The 20,069-nt window shown below is 40.2% G+C and overlaps 1 protein-coding gene across 1 annotated transcript in view; it reads right to left on the bottom strand.

Annotated features, from left to right (window-relative positions):
• LOC117487559 (voltage-dependent R-type calcium channel subunit alpha-1E) overlaps nt 1–20,069 on the bottom strand; it is a 118,309-nt gene that overhangs the window by 85,736 nt on the left and 12,504 nt on the right. Inside the window, 1 exon segment of the mRNA XM_034136208.1 lies at nt 174–277. Within this exon segment, the coding sequence (XP_033992099.1) occupies nt 174–277 (104 nt within the window).

Consider the following 20,069-nt stretch of genomic DNA (forward strand, 5'->3'; position numbering starts at 1 on the left):
TCTCACTGATCCTGCTGTTGTGTTAAATGTTTGTTGTTTGTTTTCCATGTATTGTGTCTTGATATGTGTTGATGTTACACATGGAGCTGCTGGGATGCAAGGAGCATTTCAGACTTGATCTGACCATTCAAGTATTATCGTATCGTAGTAGTGTAATGTTATGTGTGACTCACTGGGGATGCCTGACACCAGTTTGAGGGGTCTCAGCACTCTCACGGCCCTCAGAGTCCTCAGGTCCACAGAGATGTTCATGTGGGCCCCCGCTGCAGCCAGGATCCTGAGAGGAGAGGCAATGTCAACTTTATTGTCAATTTGTGTGTGTGTGTGATACAGACAGGGAGATCGAAATGCTGCTTCTCACCGTCCCAAAGAAGACACATATGTAAAAACACACCTGTACACCCACTTCTATATATATATATACTCATACTTAGACACATATCCAATCCAATCCAAATGTATTTATATAGCACATTTAAAAACAACAGAGTTGACCAAAGTGCTGTACATCAATAAATATATAAAAAGCAGCATTAATACATTTAGACAAAACAGATAGGACAAAAAAATAAATGTAAAAACACGAGACAATAAAACCATACTTATAGCCACAGACTGAAATACTCTCATACATATGTAGTGTGTGTGTGTGTGTGTGTGTGTGTGTGTGTGTGTGTGTGTGTGTGTGTGTGTGTGTGTGTGTGTGTGTGTGTGTGTGTGTGTGTGTGTGTGTGTGTGTGTGTGTGTGTGTGTGTGTGTGTGTGTGTGTGTGTGTGTGTGTACTGTATATGCACATGAATGCCACAAACTAGGCTGCATTTTAATGAAAAAAATAACTAATTGCAATTATTTTGAGGTAAAATTGCATTTCAGATTAGATTAGATTTACTTAAGTGATCCGGTTTGGGAAACTGTTATTGTGGCGTCTTAAACTTTGGAGTAATTGTGCAGCAAGGGCAACAACTTCACAATCTGTTGCTGTGGAAAGTGGACACACACACACACACACACACACACCATGCAGTGTGAAGAGATGGACTGTAAGCAGAGAGAAGGCAGACGAACAGCGGGGATGTTTTTGGGCTCGTGGCTGTTTCTGTGTGGGAGGACGGCTGTGACAACTGCTATTTAAGAGAGGAGCAAATAAAAGCAGCCTGCAGAGACATGGAGCTGCAGGAGGACACTAAGCATGGACACACACACACACACACACACGCACACATATGTCTCAAAGTCATCGATGTCCAGTGGTGGAGAAAGTATTTGAGGTTTTTAATTTAAGAAAAAGCAGTAATACCACTTTGTAGAAAAACACTCAGCTGCTAAAATAGTACCAAGTGTACTCATTCTACTGTCAGTTTCAGAAATATATATGTTTTATTATAGACTTATAATTATAAATGCATTAATGTGTTCATTATTTCATTGCAGCAGCTGGTAAAAGACCTCAAGGTACTTTTCAGGTCATTTTACTCACAAAAACACAAATTTGACAGCAGGTTTTAAAGCTACATACTGATATACACCTGAAAATCAGCAGGAGAGGACTCTTTAAAGTAGAGACACTACATACTGATATACACCTGAACCTCAGCAGGAGAGGACTCTTTAAAGTAGAGACACTACATACTGATATACACCTGAACATCAGCAGGAGAGGACTCTTTAAAGTGGAGACACTACATACTGATATACACCTGAACATCAGCAGGAGAGGACTCTTTAAAGTAGAGACACTACATACTGATATACACCTGAACATCAGCAGGAGAGGACTCTTTAAAGTAGAGACACTACATACTGATATACACCTGAACATCAGCAGGAGAGGACTCTTTAATGTAGAGACACTACATACTGATATACACCTGAACATCAGCAGGAGAGGACTCTTTAAAGTAGAGACACTACATACTGATATACACCTGAAAATCAGCAGGAGAGGACTCTTTAAAGTAGAGACACTACATACTGATATACACCTGAAAATCAGCAGGAGAGGACTCTTTAAAGTAGAGACACAACATACTGATATACACCTGAACCTCAGCAGGAGAGGACTCTTTAAAGTAGAGACACTACATACTGATATACACCTGAACATCAGCAGGAGAGGACTCTTTAAAGTGGAGACACTACATACTGATATACACCTGAACATCAGCAGGAGAGGACTCTTTAAAGTAGAGACACTACATACTGATATACACCTGAACATCAGCAGGAGAGGACTCTTTAAAGTAGAGACACTACATACTGATATACACCTGAACATCAGCAGGAGAGGACTCTTTAATGTAGAGACACTACATACTGATATACACCTGAACATCAGCAGGAGAGGACTCTTTAAAGTAGAGACACTACATACTGATATACACCTGAACATCAGCAGGAGAGGACTCTTTAAAGTAGAGACACTACATACTGATATACACCTGAACATCAGCAGGAGAGGACTCTTTAAAGTAGAGACACTACATACTGATATACACCTGAAAATCAGCAGGAGAGGACTCTTTAAAGTAGAGACACTACATACTGATATACACCTGAACCTCAGCAGGAGAGGACTCTTTAAAGTAGAGACACTACATACTGATATACACCTGAACATCAGCAGGAGAGGACTCTTTAAAGTGGAGACACTACATACTGATATACACCTGAACATCAGCAGGAGAGGACTCTTTAAAGTAGAGACACTACATACTGATATACACCTGAACATCAGCAGGAGAGGACTCTTTAAAGTAGAGACACTACATACTGATATACACCTGAACATCAGCAGGAGAGGACTCTTTAATGTAGAGACACTACATACTGATATACACCTGAACATCAGCAGGAGAGGACTCTTTAAAGTAGAGACACTACATACTGATATACACCTGAACCTCAGCAGGAGAGGACTCTTTAAAGTAGAGACACTACATACTGATATACACCTGAACATCAGCAGGAGAGGACTCTTTAAAGTAGAGTTACTACATACTGATATACACCTGAACATCAGCAGGAGAGGACTCTTTAAAGTAGAGTTACTACATACTGATATACACCTGAACCTCAGCAGGAGAGGACTCTTTAAAGTAGAGACACTACATACTGATATACACCTGAACATCAGCAGGAGAGGACTCTTTAAAGTAGAGACACTACATACTGATATACACCTGAACATCAGCAGGAGAGGACTCTTTAAAGTAGAGTTACTACATACTGATATACACCTGAACATCAGCAGGAGAGGACTCTTTAAAGTAGAGTTACTACATACTGATATACACCTGAACATCAGCAGGAGAGGACTCTTTAAAGTAGAGACACTACATACTGATATACACCTGAACATCAGCAGGAGAGGACTCTTTAAAGTAGAGACACTACATACTGATATACACCTGAACATCAGCAGGAGAGGACTCTTTAAAGTAGAGACACTACATACTGATATACACCTGAACATCAGCAGGAGAGGACTCTTTAAAGTAGAGACACTACATACTGATATACACCTGAACATCAGCAGGAGAGGACTCTTTAAAGTAGAGACACTACAGACTGATATACACCTGAACATCAGCAGGAGAGGACTCTTTAAAGTAGAGACACTACATACTGATATACACCTGAACATCAGCAGGAGAGGACTCTTTAAAGTAGAGACACTACATACTGATATACACCTGCACATCAGCAGGAGAGGACTCTTTAAAGTAGAGTTACTACATACTGATATACACCTGAACATCAGCAGGAGAGGACTCTTTAAAGTAGAGACACTACATACTGATATACACCTGAACATCAGCAGGAGAGGACTCTTTAAAGTAGAGACACTACATACTGATATACACCTAAACATCAGCAGGAGAGGACTCTTTAAAGTATTAGCTTCAAAATACTCTTATTCTGGCCCATAAAAAAAGTTATAATTTACTTTGTGTTGTTTTGTCCTCTGTGACCTTCAGCTTTCAAACTGATGATAGAATAAAGGCAGTTTCTGTGTCCTCCCTTCCTCTCTCCCAATTACCCCTGACCCTCTGACTCTGTTTGTCCACTTTCCTCTGACATGAACACACATTTTTTCCTCCTTTCAGTTGCATGAGAGAAACAAAGGGAGGGAAGGACAGGGAAGTGAGGTAAAACTCAATTCAAAATATATTTTATGAAACACTGAGATTCTGAGAAGAATAACTTTAAAAAACAACATTTTCAGAAAAACCCAAAGATTAATAATAAAAAAAAAATGTAAAGTATCACAATTCTGCGATCTTGAAAAAATGATATTTATTTTTCATACAGTCATTATGACTTTGAAAAAAATTCACTTTTGGTCATATCTCCAGTTTTTAAAAAATACATTATTTACCCTGTAGCGCCTACAAAACCTAACCTTCAGTGCACATCTCTCTCCTACCCGTTAAAAAACAACGATAGCTAAATCATTTTACTCATTTAATCCACTTTTATCATGAAGAAAGGACAAATATGTGACCCAAAGAAGATTTTTTAAGGTTATTGATTGGTGGATTATGTATAATAACTCATAAACACATGATTTATGTGCAGTAAAAACATCTTAATGCACGGTGCAGTAATTGGTTTTAAAGTGTCAAGCAAACTTCAAGTCAAAACCAATTTCATCCTCGTGATGCAGCGGTGAGAATTATTCCTGTCTCTGGTGTGAAGACACACAGAGCGTGATCTGATTTAATTAACAGAAGGTAGAGAAAAGGCAGGGAGAAAGAGAGAAAGGGTAAAAATAGCCCACCGTCATCACGCATCCAGAAATAGATTTGATATGAGTTTCACACCTCTAACTATTCCCCTTCTGATTCCCTCTCTTATACGTCTTTGTTCTTCTTTTACTTCACACACTCCCTCTGTCATTTCCTCCCCCACTTCTTCCTCCCTCGCTCCCTCTTTCTGCAGACCATTAGTCTGTCCTCGCTGATCTTTAGTTGTTATGGAGACGAAGGGATGGAGGGGCTAAAAATTGCTTCTTCATTTAGTCAGGAGGAGCTGCACCCCGTTTTCCAATAATGACCGTTTGCAGAAGTCTTTTTTCTCTTGTTGAAGCTGAGATACTGCATGTGCTCCTGCTCTAATAAGTGAATACATTTCCAGAATGTGTTGGTTGATTGACATCGGACACAGCTCATGGTAATAGCCTACTGCTTTCTACAAAGCCATTGTATAAAAGCCAAGTTTTAGAAGGGCAACCGTCAATGAAATGCGGGACATAGTCTCAGTTTCTGGGACAAATGACAAAAATGCTGTGCAGTCCCTCTCAAAGCAGGACACCTGGTCACCGCACATGACTTCACTTCACCACCGCTAAGCTAAAGGTGGCTAATGTTGGGCTATAAAGGAACTACAGCACGGTCACATGACTTCAGGTCACCACCGCTAAGCTAAAGGCGGCTAATGTTGGGCTATAAAGGAACTACAGCACGGTCACATGACTTCACGTCACCACCGCTAAGCTAAAGGAGGCTAATGTTGGGCTATAAAGGAACTACAGCACGGTCACATGACTTCACGTCACCACCGCTAAGCTAAAGGAGGCTAATGTTGGGCTATAAAGGAACTACAGCACGGTCACATGACTTCACGTCACCACCGCTAAGCTAAAGGTGGCTAATGTTGGGCTATAAAGGAACTACAGCACGGTCACATGACTTCACGTCACCACCGCTAAGCTAAAGGCGGCTAATGTTGGGCTATAAAGGAACTACAGCACGGTCACATGACTTCACATCACCACCGCTAAGCTAAAGGAGGCTAATGTTGGGCGTGATGACATTTAGTTGCCTCATTTAGACACTTGTTAGCAACCTTCGTTTTTTAAATCCACCAGTTTGACTGACATATTTTGTGTCGTAGAACAAAACCTAATAATCTCTTCTGCTTGTGTTAACCACCAACCCAGTCTCACGGCATTTCGTGTTATAGTCACGAAATTAATCTATTGATTCGTGTTCACCAACACGATTTCGCCATTTTTTCCGTGTCACACAGAACGATTTTAAAAGCAATGTAAATAATAACAAATTAGAAGGAAAAAGACATTTAAAAAAATATAGATTTAAGTATTCTGACACAGAACGATTTTAGAAGCAATGTATTTATATTGGTAGTATGTTTCGTGCCTGCACCAAATAATAACAAACAGAAAAAAAGATGACATAAAATACAGATGTCAGTATTCTGAGGCTCTGAGACATTTATTTTCCTCACTGACGGCAACAAAACTCAGACATTATACAATTTAAAATAAAAAGGGATAGGGTTAGACTTAGGGTAAGATATTGAGTAAGAACATGTTTTTATGAACCACACAGCTTCTGGTCTTCCAAGACCCGACCGGACAAAAAGACGTGTTGCAGGCACGAAACACACTACCAATAGAAATACATTGCATTTAAAATCGTTCTGTGTGACACGAAAAAAATGCGAAAATCGTGTTGGTGAACACGAATCAATAGATTAAATTCATTTCGTGACTATAACACGAAATGCCGTGAGACTGGGTTGTAACCACAGACCTTATAACAACCAAAATCACATTCAGAAAACCATTGACCTCCAGACTAAGGGACAGGAAGTGATGAAATACTGACTCGTTTCAGGGTCTAAGGACGAGTTGCTCTTTGTACTGTAGGCTGTTGGTAAGGAACTATAGTAATAACTACAGAAATGGATATTTTCCCAAAATATCCAGTAACCTAGTCTTCCCTCCATCTCAGTTTCTCCTGGTCTTGATGGTTCACTTTCTGCCGTCTGGACGTTGGCAGCCTCTTCACGACGGAGAGGAGGAAGGTGAAGGTTGGCCACAGAAACTGGCAGATGTAAATCAGCCGAGGGAAGCACAACACATGGCTGCTTTGGCACAAATGTTAGACTTGGCAGACAGTTTATTTCCTCCCTGTAGTTTCCCTTCCCCCTAATTTGTGGGGCGGGTGAGTCCTTCCCTGGTTACACTCAGGGCTAAATGTGTATTTGATGTTGTTGAATTTCTTTGATGGGGACCTTAACTGATCCCAGAGACATATGACAGGTTCATCAAGTCATTTTTAGTCTCTGATCTGTCACACGTCTCTGTTCCTGCAGGTGTCAATTGAGTCAGCCACAATAAGTGAGTAACAATGAGACTCTGCAGACTGACAGCTCGCTGCAGGGAGACAAATCTGTTGTGACAAAATGTCACGCCGCGATCCTGATAACGTTGTGATTTATTCTGCGTGTCACTGTCAAGCTGCTGCGGTTTTATACAAAACAAACACACCTGACTACAGCAGGGATATTAACTCCACAGCAGGTGTTATACAGGATGATTTCAGTGTATCACAATATGCTGTTTAACAGATTAGCATATTTCTGCAAGATATATATATAGTTTTGTATTGCCATTATTAATATATGCAATAACACCTGTGCTGCAATCCTGCATAACATGAAACAGAAAAATTATGATACTGATCGGATGGTATTGATATGACTTACATGATCATTATTTATACAAACTATTTCTACGTCTTAAGTTTTTAGACATTTTTCATACAGTTAAGTTCAATATTACACATATTGAACTTAACTGTATGAAAAATACATTGGTTTGGTTGTGTTCTTATTATCAAAAATGATAGCCAGACTGAGGAAGATTTACATATAACCAGCGTGGTATCATCAAGAGGGATTTGAGGGTTAGTTTATCCAACACAAAGAAAAACCGAAAACAGGCGTCTGAAGATTACATATTGTGTGTCTAAGGTAAAGAGGAGGACTTCTACAAGCTATTTGGAGATACAAACATTGTTCCTAGTTCTTGGAAAGTCATCCGTCCGATTAGTTTAGGGTTTTTTACAAGATTGACATCAACTTCCAGCTGTATTCATTCATTTTCTTGTTAAAAATCGCTCCCCTTTGCATCCACAAGAGACCATTTATTAAAGGAGATCTGAATAAGAGGTTATCCTGCAGTTTAAAGAGCGTTTTTTGGGATTGATAACTTAAGTCACGTGTGTCAAACTCAAGGCCCGGGGGCCAAATCAGGCCCTTGGTGGATTTAATTTCGGCCCGCAGGATAATTTCTAATTTCTATTAGATCTGGCCCGCCGGTATATTGCACGCACACCTTCACTCCATCCTGAGGGTCTCCTCCGCTCAGAGCCTGACCCCAAACATTGATGACCTTGCACCCAAGATGAGATGCCAAGTATCTGGCTTGAGCTAGCATCACAGAGCAGCACACTGAGTTTACATGTTTCCTTCTGCACTTTCTCTCTCACGACAACAGGGCATGTTTGTTTTTTCTTTGAGGGGAATAGTTTTGTTGAAGCTGTTGTTGGCCTGTGGAAAAATGTAATCATAAGAAATGACTCTGGAAAAGCTGCAGATAGAGCCATAAGAAATGAATGCAACTGATTATTTAATGTTTAATGTTGTTTTTATAGGCAATCACTTAAAGGGGACCTATCATGCAAAATGCACTTTTGTACGTCTTTTCTACATGAATATGTGTCCCCGGTGTTCCAGGGAACTCACCAAGTGTCAGAAAACACAACCCTCTCTATTTTCCTCCATACCCAAATCTCTAAAAAGGGGCTGCAACGGATCTGATAAAAACTGATCCAGATTTGAACACTGTCCTGACGTCAGGACGGTGGCGCTACGGCTATTGGGCCAACTCCACCAATCAGGAGGAGACAGCCACGGCATTGCCGTTCGAAAGCGCTGGAGACGTTGTAGTGCATATGCCAGGCCAGTAGGTGGTGCTGTTCTCACTGAATCTGCCCTTGCAAAAACAGGGCAAATTGAGCGAAATGAGGCATGGCTAAAATGCATGATCTGTTTGGTATTTTGAAAAAAAAAAAGTATAAATATGCCTTATATAGGTATGGTCCTACACTATATTATTATAATATAGCATGATAGGTCCACTTTAAGCTTTGTTAGTTCCAGGTTTAATATGTGCAATAAATTCATTTCAATAATTTTTGCAATAAACATTGAACCAGTCCGGCCCTCGACTAGTACCCATTTTTAAATGTTGGCCCACTGTGTATTTGAGTTTGACACCCCTGACTTAAGCTGTCGTCAGAAAACTTAATTTCCACAATATAATATCATGCTCAACATTAGAAACAGTGGCTGTAGATCCAGAGTTTGTTCTCCCACAGCGAGTTTTTAAGCATTTCATCCAAAGATTAGCACACGATGTCATACATTCCCACGTTGTGCGGACATTTTTATCCTGCAGGAAGGTGTATTTATTATAAACCTGCAGTGGGTGGTGTGTGCTCAGCGGATTTTCTTGACAGAATAAGGATTTCGGTGGAGCAACTCCTACAGAGATGCTGTGGTTTGGTTTAGTTCATATAAACCTCTCTGCCTCCCACAGTATGCTCGCTCATTTTAACTCCCCCCTCGTCCTTTTCACTCCCTCTCTTTCTCAAACACACACACACACACACACACACACACACACACACACACACACTGAGCCATCTACATTCACACACAAGGTATTAAAGTTATGCAAGATCACATGTTAGGGCAGTCTCTTTGTGTGATCACCTGAGTATCATCCTGCCTATGTGTCAGTCAGGTAAATGTTTGCTAAAAAGCCAAAATGTATGTATTTATTCATACATAACTTATTAGCCATCTGTTGGAAGTGAGAGAGGGAGGGAGAAATGTTAATATGAAAACTGCAGAGATGAGTTGCTTGCACACCAACTCGTTGAGAAGGTCTCAGAGGGTCAGAAACACAACAAAAATACAGAGAGATCCTTGACAATGTTGTGTAATATTATAATCAAGCTGCCTCCATACAGCGCTTTTATATAAACACAAGTATTTAGAAATACATTAAACAAATCACAGAAAAAAAGGCATTTGGATCCTGCAATGCAACTCAAACAAGAATTCAAAGTCAGATTTGTTCTGTGAGGAGGATTGGTATTATCAGCAGGCAGTGGATAATCAAGTATCAATATTTATAGCACAATGTAAGTCTTTAATAATACAATTCAAGGAGAATTGAAGGAGAATTCAAGGGGAATTGAAGGAAAATTCCTGCATTTAAAAAGAAGCAAAAGTGCCATCGTGCAGCAGAGTTGAAGTGTTATATCATAGTTTGTTAAATAATTGTATTACTTTACATTTTTTGTAACATGCATGAATCAAAAATTACAAATGTCGCCTTTATTTTGACTTAATTTTCTGCCACTAATAATTCAGTTGACTTGACCACGTTGCATTATGCAAAACAGAGATATCTCCAACTACCTGCAGTCTCTTTTAATTTCTCTCTGGTTCACTTCCATCTGGACTTTCATCTTTTAATGTAGCTGCTTGTCAGAAACACTGACCAATTAAACTCAACATCCTTAGCCTGGTAAAAAGGAGGAGACATGGGTGTTAGCCGCTATCATGAAATACCAACAATAAGTCCTCTATATTAGCTCTGATTGAGACGACTGTATCCACTGAAATTAGTATTTGCAGAGACGCCGTGGCGGTAACAGAGCAAACACAAACACTTCCCTCCTGCCAACGACACTGACGGTTGACTCTGACGCCTCTGAAGACATCTGATGCTGCTTCAAACACAGACTGACTGCCATATAAACACTGCATCCCCCAGTGATGTAATTCAGCATGCAATACATTATCTCAAATGAAAAGGAAGATGGAGAAAAACGGCTTTGGGTAGCCTACGGGTTTTTTGAAGCAACAAATGTAAGATGTAACTCATACATCGAAGACCAACCCAGTCTCACGACATTTCGTGTAATAGTCACGAAATTAATTTAATCTATTGATTCGTGTTCACCAACACGATTTTCGCATTTTTTTCGTGTCACACAGAACGATTTTAAAAGCAATGTATTTCTATTGGTAGTATGTTTCGTGCCTGCAACACGTCTTTTTGTCCGGTCGGGTCTTGGAAGACCAGAAGCTGTGTGGTTCATAAAAACATGTTCTTACTCAATATCTTACCCTAAGCCTAACCCTAACCCTTTTATTTTAAATTGTATAATGTCTGAGTTTTGTTGCCGTCAGTGAGGAAAATAAATGTCTCAGAGCCTCAGAATACTGACATCTGTATTTTATGTCATCTTTTTTTCCTTCTAATTTGTTATTATTTGGTGCAGGCACGAAACATACTACCAATAGAAATACATTGCTTCTAAAATCGTTCTGTGTCAGAAAACTGAAATCTGTATTTTTTTTTATCTGTTTTTCCTTCTAATTTGTTATTATTTACATTGCTTTTAAAATCGTTCTGTGTGACACGAAAAAAATGGCAAAATCGTGTTGGTGAACACAAATCAATAGATTAATTTCGTGACTATAACACGAAATGCCGTGAGACTGGATGGTATATTCACCTTATGCTCCTGCTCCAGGGCGCTTACATATTGTCTTTTTTTTGTTTGTACTTCCTGTTAGAGGGTAAATGCTATTACTTTGCTTAGCATCACCAGTTTAACCATCTACATTTGCTGAATAAACAGTTTTTAAGCTTTTATATGAACTGTTATCAATTAAAAACACGTTGTAAGGCAATAAACTCACCATTTACATTAGCAAACATTGGAGCTATGACAAAACGGCTGGCTGTATGAGAGCAGACGGTCAGCTTAAATACAGCACATGTTTATTTTTATAATTACTGTCACTGCCAGAACGAGAGATGCAAGTCTCACCATAGGGTGTCTTTTGGCCAAAGCTAGCTAGATAGCTCAAATGTGTTAGCTAGCTTGTTACATAGGTAGCTAACAGGTTTTAGCTAGCTAGCTTTGGCCAAATTATTTGTAAGTTAGTTAACTAGGTAGATAGATAACAAACGTTAGTTAGCTTTAACAGTAGATAGTTAATTTTGGCTAGCTAGCTTGTTAAGTAGAAGGCTAATGATAGCTAGCTAGTTTGTTGGATAGATAGACATGAGATTTGGGGGATTTTCATGTCATCCTGCAGTCACTAAAAGAGGATGTACTGTAAAACCATTCCATAGGTGCAGTGTAGCTGTGAATGATCCCAAATACAATTCATTGTTTAAAATGCGGCTAATGCTAAACAGGAAGAAGCCAGCAATCGGTTAGTTTAGCTTAGCACAAATAGTTGATTCATCACTTACATGTATGAACATGAATGCTCCATAAAGAAAAGTTACAATAATATTAGCTGTCAATAATAATTCTGCAGGTCAGATTTTAAAGAAATGTGGAATCGGCGAAAGGGAATTATCTCCAGTAAAAACTGAATATTTGCATTTCGACAGCAATGCTTTATATATTACAAAAACAAATCTTGCCTTAAGCCAATAACTTTTTCCTAGAGTTTCTTTATGTTGCTTGGCAACTGCAGCCGTTTTGCCCCAAAATGTCACTCAGCTGCTGCAAAGGTTTGCTGAAGGAATAATTTAACTTAAACTCTTGTGTGAGCGACCAGACTCTGCCTTCAGGCCATATTTGCAAACCGCAATTTTCCTGGCATACATTTCCTGTAAATCACACCTCATGTATAACTTGTAATGGGCGCAGTGTGTGTGTGAATACGTTTTCACTACTCACTGTGCCTCCATCTCTGAAACATGTAGTCTCTGTAAATTATTGTAAATTTGTATTTCAACACGTATATTTTCTTACTTTAATGCTATTTTATTTCTATTTGAGATGTTTACATTTTGAATTGTTTATTTCTAGTCTTTTAATTTCTCTAATGTACAATGCCTTGTCTTTTTATGCTGCTGCAACGCAAACATTTCCCAAATTGGAATCAATAAAGAACTCCGTCTGAGGAGATTCAGCAGTAATTTGAGTCGTGTAAAGACGGAGTTCCCCGTGTAGAAAGCATCTCTTGTCCCAGTTTAGTCTGCATGAAACTCAATCTGTAAAGACAAATTGCCAGCTCAGGATTCTTTGTGAGTTTCACAACGACAATTCCAGTTAACATCAGGACTGCTTTCATCTCAGTGAAGCTTCTCTGATCAGAAATCAGCTGCTCTTGACATAATCTTTGTTTCAAAGCCCTCTCAGTGCCTTTATAAAGGAGAGCTTGTTAGACTGTCAATTCACTCACTTAATGAATCACAGCTAAAACACCACTTTGACTACGCGGACATCATTTCAATGTCACTATCTACGCACTCTGTCTTCATTTTGTTCATGTTTCTCTTTGATTTGTGGAATGACCCAAAACTTTGTTTAAAAAAGTAAAACAAGCACTTTCTTTCAATGGGATTTCTCCGTTGGCTTTTGGATTATTGCAGAAAATGATCTCTGTGTCAAACAAATGTTTATGATACTTACACGTTTAGTTCAGCAGGATAATCTCAACATATTAAAACCGCTTTATGATTTCTGAAGTAAAAAGCTAATGTTGGGCTATAAAGGAACTACAGCACGGTCACATGACTTCACGTCACCACCGCTAAGCTAAAGGAGGCTAATGTTGGCCTATAAAGGAACTACAGCACGGTCACATGACTTCACGTCTCCACCGCTAAGCTAAAGGCGGCTAATGTTGGGCTATAAAGGAACTACAGCACGGTCACATGACTTCACGTCACCACCGCTAAGCTAAAGCTGGCTAAGTTTGGGCTATAAAGGAACTACAGCACGGTCACATGACTTCACGTCCCCACCGCTAAGCTAAAGGAGGCTAATGTTGGGCTATAAAGGAACTACAGCACGGTCACATGACTTCACGTCTCCACCACTAAGCTAAAGGAGGCTAATGTTGGGCTATAAAGGAACTACAGCACGGTCACATGACTTCACGTCACCACCGCTAAGCTAAAGGAGGCTAATGTTGGAGTATAAAGGAATTACAGCACGGTCACATGAATTCACATCACCAATGCTAAGCTAAAGGCGGCTAATGTTGGGCGTGATGATGTTAATTTGTCTCATTTAGACACTTGTTAGCAACCTCAGTTTTTTTATTCACAAGTGTGGTATTTACTGAGGTATTTTATGTCGTAGAACAAAACGTTAAAATCTCGTATTCTTCCCTAATTTCAGGCTAACAACCAAAAACACATTGAGAAAACTATTGACCTCCACACCAGGGTACAGGAAGTGGTAAAATACATAATACAAATATTTTAATGGGTTTTAGGAATCATTCCTGCACCACTTTATAAGAGGAGTTTAAAGCAGTTTTACTTTACTTTCCCACCTGATCAGACTCTAATAAAGGAAAGGGAAGTCTATCCTGGTCCGGTCTGATTGTATAGACGTTGACCAGCGGAGCAGCAGACCTGGGGCGGGGTCCTCCGTCACCACGGCAACAGCTCAGGGGGACACATCCCCTCCTTGCTGCGTCTGAACCAATCAATCGATCCGACAACAGATGGGAGATAAGATCGGAGAGGACAGGTCTGCCTGGGTGCATGAAAGTATCTGTGTGTGTGGTGTGTGTGTGTGTGTGTGTGTGTGTGTGTGTGTGTGTGTGTGTGTGTGTGTGTGTGTGTGTGTGTGTGTGTGTGTGTGTGTGTGTGTGTGTGTGTGTGTGTGTGTGTGTGTGTGTGTGTGTGTGTGTGTGTGTGTGTGTGTTAGATGGTTCTACCAGGTGTGTGTTTGCCAAGCAGAGTGACGGCTTGTTGTTGGCTAAAAGACGTGCTGTAGTGTAGTGCCACTACATTTGCACATTAACGCACTGACACACACTCGAAGACGTCAGACAGAGTTTGGTTTCAGCTTTCAGTGAATCAGGAGAGTTCACAGCCTTCTCTGAGATAAGCATATCAGGCAACAATATAATGAAAGGAAATGAAACAAAATGCAAGTAAAGGGAAGAAGAATAGCACTCTAAAGTGCAGACGCCAATGATGCATTCAAGTACTCCTCGGATTTTCAGATCTTGGGGAGCTGTTCTTCAGACTTTAACAGGGCTTGATCTGCAGATTGGAATATTACATAACTTAATTGTTCAGAAGATATCAGATAATTACATTTGGTATATTTGTTTTCGTTGTTTTTTCATAACACAGGATTTCTGAATGGAGATGTTACAGTTAATGTAAACAAACATTTACATTACCATTTTCAACCTAACAAAGATCAGCATGAAGACTAACAGTCTACTAACTGCTGTGTGTTTGCCCTCTTGCATGTTACAAATATACTACATGCATATTAAGAGTCAGTATCAACCTTTATATACATTCTATGGTATCAACGAGCAATAACAAAGTCTATAGCTTCGGGACAAACACGTCATGTATTATTATCTGAATGAAGGACTTTCCTCTCTTACTCTTCTCTCTTCTTGTTGCCTTCCATGATCAATGCTGTTTCATTATTTTATTTTATTTACTTATTCAAGATTTATTTATAGTAAATGTGTGTGTTTTTGTCAAAATATTATACTGAATATTCATAATTATCTACCCTAATCCTAACCCTGCTGCAAAACCTTTCTACCTTTCTTTACCTACAATGGCCTTCATTCAAGAATTTGAAGCTTTCACTATTTTACAGTCATGAAATGCTATCATTTACAACCTTTTCAAGACTCTGTTACGTCCTCCGTCTCTCCATAAAGACGTCTCTCTTATTCTACAGTAAGTCCTGATGAAATCTCCTTTAACTTTTTAACATCTGTGATCCTGAGTGTTCTCCAGTACTTCAATACTACAAGTGTTTGTCCACCGCCTGAAAATCAAAACTGCTCCACCAGTTATGGATAGGTTGAGGTCTCTGTTAGGGTCTGTGAGAAACTCTATAACCATAACAACATTTTAACATCACGTCTGAACCCAACATGTCCTGAACAGAGGATATGAACTGTTTCCATCAAATCAGAGATACAGGGTCCCAGGATGTAATAAAGTAAGACAGAAGCTCACTTCAATCCTCACATTAAACACAGAGTTAAACCCCTTATCTAACGTTAGAGGGTCTTTGAGCATGTGTCTCTTGGTGATGTTAAGTTAAATGTCTGTTCCCATGTATCGTGTCTTAGTATTTCTCCTTGTTTGATGTTGCAAATGGAGCTGCTTTGATGCAAAACAATGTCTGACTTGATCTTACAATATAATCTTACAATATGTATGGCTATGTTACCTGCATCCTTTGGTTACTTTAACCCTTGATGAACACACAGTTAGAAATACACTACACTTATACAGTTTTGTACATTTAACGTGTTTAGACTGTAAGTGTAAATATGCACATTGACATTGAATGTTATCTCGTTGCACTGTCACTTATTTGTGTCTATTTTTTACTGCCGTGAGAGTTGCCAAAGACATTTCGTTATACTTTGTGTGATAACAATAAAGTTATATTCTACAATAACGTGTTATATCGTATCGTACAGAGAGAACTGATTTTTCCTTTTTACTATCTGACTGCCTCCCTTCTCCCCTCCCCCCTGTAATAGTCTGGCTCTCAGTGGTGTCACCCTCTCTCTCGCTGGGCGTCTAATGGAGGCCTGCCAGCGCCAACCTGCCAATTAGTTTGTACGATTACGCATGGAGGCATCTGTTTTCCTGCAGCTCTATCTCGTCTTCACTTTGTTTTACTCTCCGTTCTCTAAAATCCCTTCACAACTTGATCTTTTAGCCACAGTATCATGTTCGTAAAGCATGTGTGAAGGCCTGAGAAAACAACATAAGTCAACAACATGTTATAAAAGCCTTTCAGGAAACAGAAACAGCCGTCTGGATTTTCACATCTCTCTTTCATTCATTTCCATTCCCAGTTTAACATTCAGTAAATACTGTTCATTTCTTATTTTACTTTTTTTGCTACTACATTAAAGCTATAATTGTTGAATATATCGAATGTTGGCGAGGCAATGCAAAAGAGACCCTCTTGGAGCGCTAGCCAATAGGAGTGTGAGTGTTCAACAACACACTACAGGGAAGGGGAAACATGAAAAGCATAATAAGGCCTCTTCAAACCGTCCTTTGCATTATGCTTATGATGGTTGCATGCATGTGTGTATGCAGAGTCTGTGTGTGTGTGTTTGTAACACAGTGTGTGACCCTCACTGTCTGCAGAGTCTTCCTAATTACTAACTCAGAGACAGAACTGGTGACTCATCTAATATTATCAGCATTTCTAATAACCTTCATTCACTCTCTAATAATGTTGCAAACCTCAAGTGAGTCAGTGTGTGTGTGTGTGTGTGTGTGCATGCGTGCGTGTGTGTGTGCGTTGCCCTCGCTGTGTCCAGCATGATAATTCAGAGAGGGATCCATCTGCAGCTCACTCCATCACGCTGAATATGAATATTAAAATGAGACCTTCAAGGCTATTCCATCCAGATAGAGCACGTCTCCTGCCTCAATCACAATCGGTTTATCTTAAATTCAACCCACGAAACATGCCTTCATCTTAATGCTAAATAATGGTTCAGTAAATCAGCAGCAGGAGAAGATAACACATCAATAAATACCGCCTGACACCGAGCTAACAGGAAGGTAAAGTCTGATTACAGCGTCTGTCACCTCCTTTCAGAGAGGGAGATGAGAACAAATGCATTAACATGTTTTAATTTAGCCGCTAATAAAGCGGTGCCGGAATGAGTTCAGAAATGAGTCAGCATGTTTGCACTTCCTATCCTCTAGTGAGGAAGTCAAAGGTGTTTTGAATGTGTTTTGGTTGTTAGCCTGAAAAAGGTGTCTTTGGTTAACACAAGCTGAAGAGATTTTTTTTCTACGACATAAAATACGTCAGTAAATACTCCACTGGTTAATTTAAAACAGAGGCTTGCTAACAAGTGTCTAAAGGAGACGACTAAACGTCATCACGCCCAACGTTAGCCGCCTTTAGCTTAGCGGTGGTGACGTGAAGTCATGTGACCGTGCTGAAGTTCCTTTATAGCGTAACATTAGCCTCCTTTAGCTTAGCGGTGGTGACGTGAAGTCATGTGACCGTGCTGTAGTTCCTTTATAGCCCAACATTAGCCACCTTTAGCTTAGCGGTGGAGACGTGAAGTCATGTGACCGTGCTGTAGTTCCTTTATAGCCCAACATTAGCCTCCTTTAGCTTAGCGGTGGAGACGTGAAGTCATGTGACCGTGCTGTAGTTCCTTTATAGCCCAACATTAGCCACCTTTAGCTTAGCGGTGGTGATGTGAAGTCATGTGACCGTGCTGTAGTTCCTTTATAGCCCAACATTAGCCGCCTTTAGCTTAGCGGTGGGTGACGTGAAGTCATGTGACCGCGCTGTAGTTCCTTTATAGCCTAACGTTATCTTTTTACTCCTGCATTTACGCAATACTTTCATGTTTTATGTCTTGGAACAAAACATGGGCTATATGCAAAAAGACAACAGGATTTTACTTCCAAACCTGAGAAGTGGATGACGTGAACATTTCCAGGATTTAAGACTCATTCCTGCACAACTCCATTAGGTTGGGAACCACTGGTCAATACACAGATAAATACAAAAATGAAAAGATCCATATATGTGGTCTTTATCTTCTTTAAGTGATTTCTCTCTGATGCTCTCCTCTCCCCCTCTCACTGTTCCTCCCTCCAACAGCGAGGGGAGTATGATTATATCGAGCTCGGCTCATCAATAATTGAGCACCCACAATGATGAAGAATTCTCTAGGAACCCTGTCTGCCACCCATTGTACTTCAGCACCGTGATTTGATCAATATTTCATGTTATTGTGTGAGAGGTTAATCTGCTGATGGTGAGGCGTCTACCTCTCTGCTGTAAAACACTATTTTAATAAAACACCTTTCCCCACAGACTAGCCTCTCTGGGCCTTTAAAAGCTGTAGTTAATGTGCTGTAAGTGCAGTTGATGGTTAACAAGCTGTAACCGGCTCAAAAAGCTTCTATCGTCAGGGGTCTAGCAGGCAGTTGGAGCCAATCACAGATCATTAAAGAGACGCAGGTATAAATAACAAGATGTAATCAAAGTTCAGCTTCAACACAGGGAGCAGGCAGCACAACTCAGTTAGAAACAAACATGGAGGGCACAAGGAAACCCAACTGGAACACAAAGAATAATGCAGGGACAAAGACAGACCGATCACTTATGACGCATTTCCACTATACAGGGCCTCACTCGGCCTCGCTCGGTATGGCTAGGCCTCGTTAGGCCTTGTTAGGACTGGCTCACTTTATGCTGCGTTTCCATTACAGTGTAGTAGCTGGGGCAGTAACTATAGTAACGCAGTGTAGGCGGAGCCGTGACGTCATCTTCAATGAGAAACACAAAACCAACATCAGCCGTTAGCTGTTAGCACTCAGAGCTCACAGCTCCTCATATCTGTTCAGAAACTAGACAAAAGTTAAACAAGTACAAACCACAGACTGCCTGTGTCATGGTGAATACAGTCGCTGCTTTATTTATGTCTGTAGGCCGTTGTTGTGAGTGTGGACGGTCGGAGCATATACTGCGTTAGCTTAGCCAATCTCCATTTAGAAAACGCACATTTTAAAAGGTGTTTCGCCTGCCGTCTGTCTGCAGACTTGACAAAGCATTAATTCATGGTTTTTACTAACCGGTATCAGTATGTTGTTACTTCGGCATCATTTTGAAACGTGTATTACAATTAAATCACGGTCAAATGTGTTTATTTTGTTGTAGTTGTAGCCCCCTTGCCAGCGATTCTCTCTCTCTAGTTTAGCATACTCAGCCCGGTTGTTGGCCCGGAAAGAACCTCGATTTTATGGGGCCAGAAAAACTGTGAAATAGTACCCGCTAGCCGGTACTACGCCTAGTGGAAACGCAACCAAAAACGGGCCCCGCACGGCTCGGCACGCTTAAAGCGAGCTCCGCGCTGTAGTGGAAACGCGCCTCTGAAACATTTGTGATATCTGTAATGTAACACAAGTACTGTACATAAAATAAAATGCTAGCTAAACAATGACAAACGTCGCGTCTGGTGAGAGAACAGCAGCCGTGTGTGATTTAACACAACATCACGCAGTTGAATTACACACACTGCACAAGTTTACACAGTGCATGTCATGCAGTGTACTAAGGGAAGTATCCGAGTTGAAACACAGCAATAGAGATATTACAAAATCAAACAGGAAACAGCAGAAAAACGTAAGCTATTTCAGCTGATCA

This window comes from Trematomus bernacchii, unplaced genomic scaffold (assembly GCF_902827165.1).
Source record: "Trematomus bernacchii unplaced genomic scaffold, fTreBer1.1, whole genome shotgun sequence".
NCBI lineage: Eukaryota > Metazoa > Chordata > Actinopteri > Perciformes > Nototheniidae > Trematomus > Trematomus bernacchii.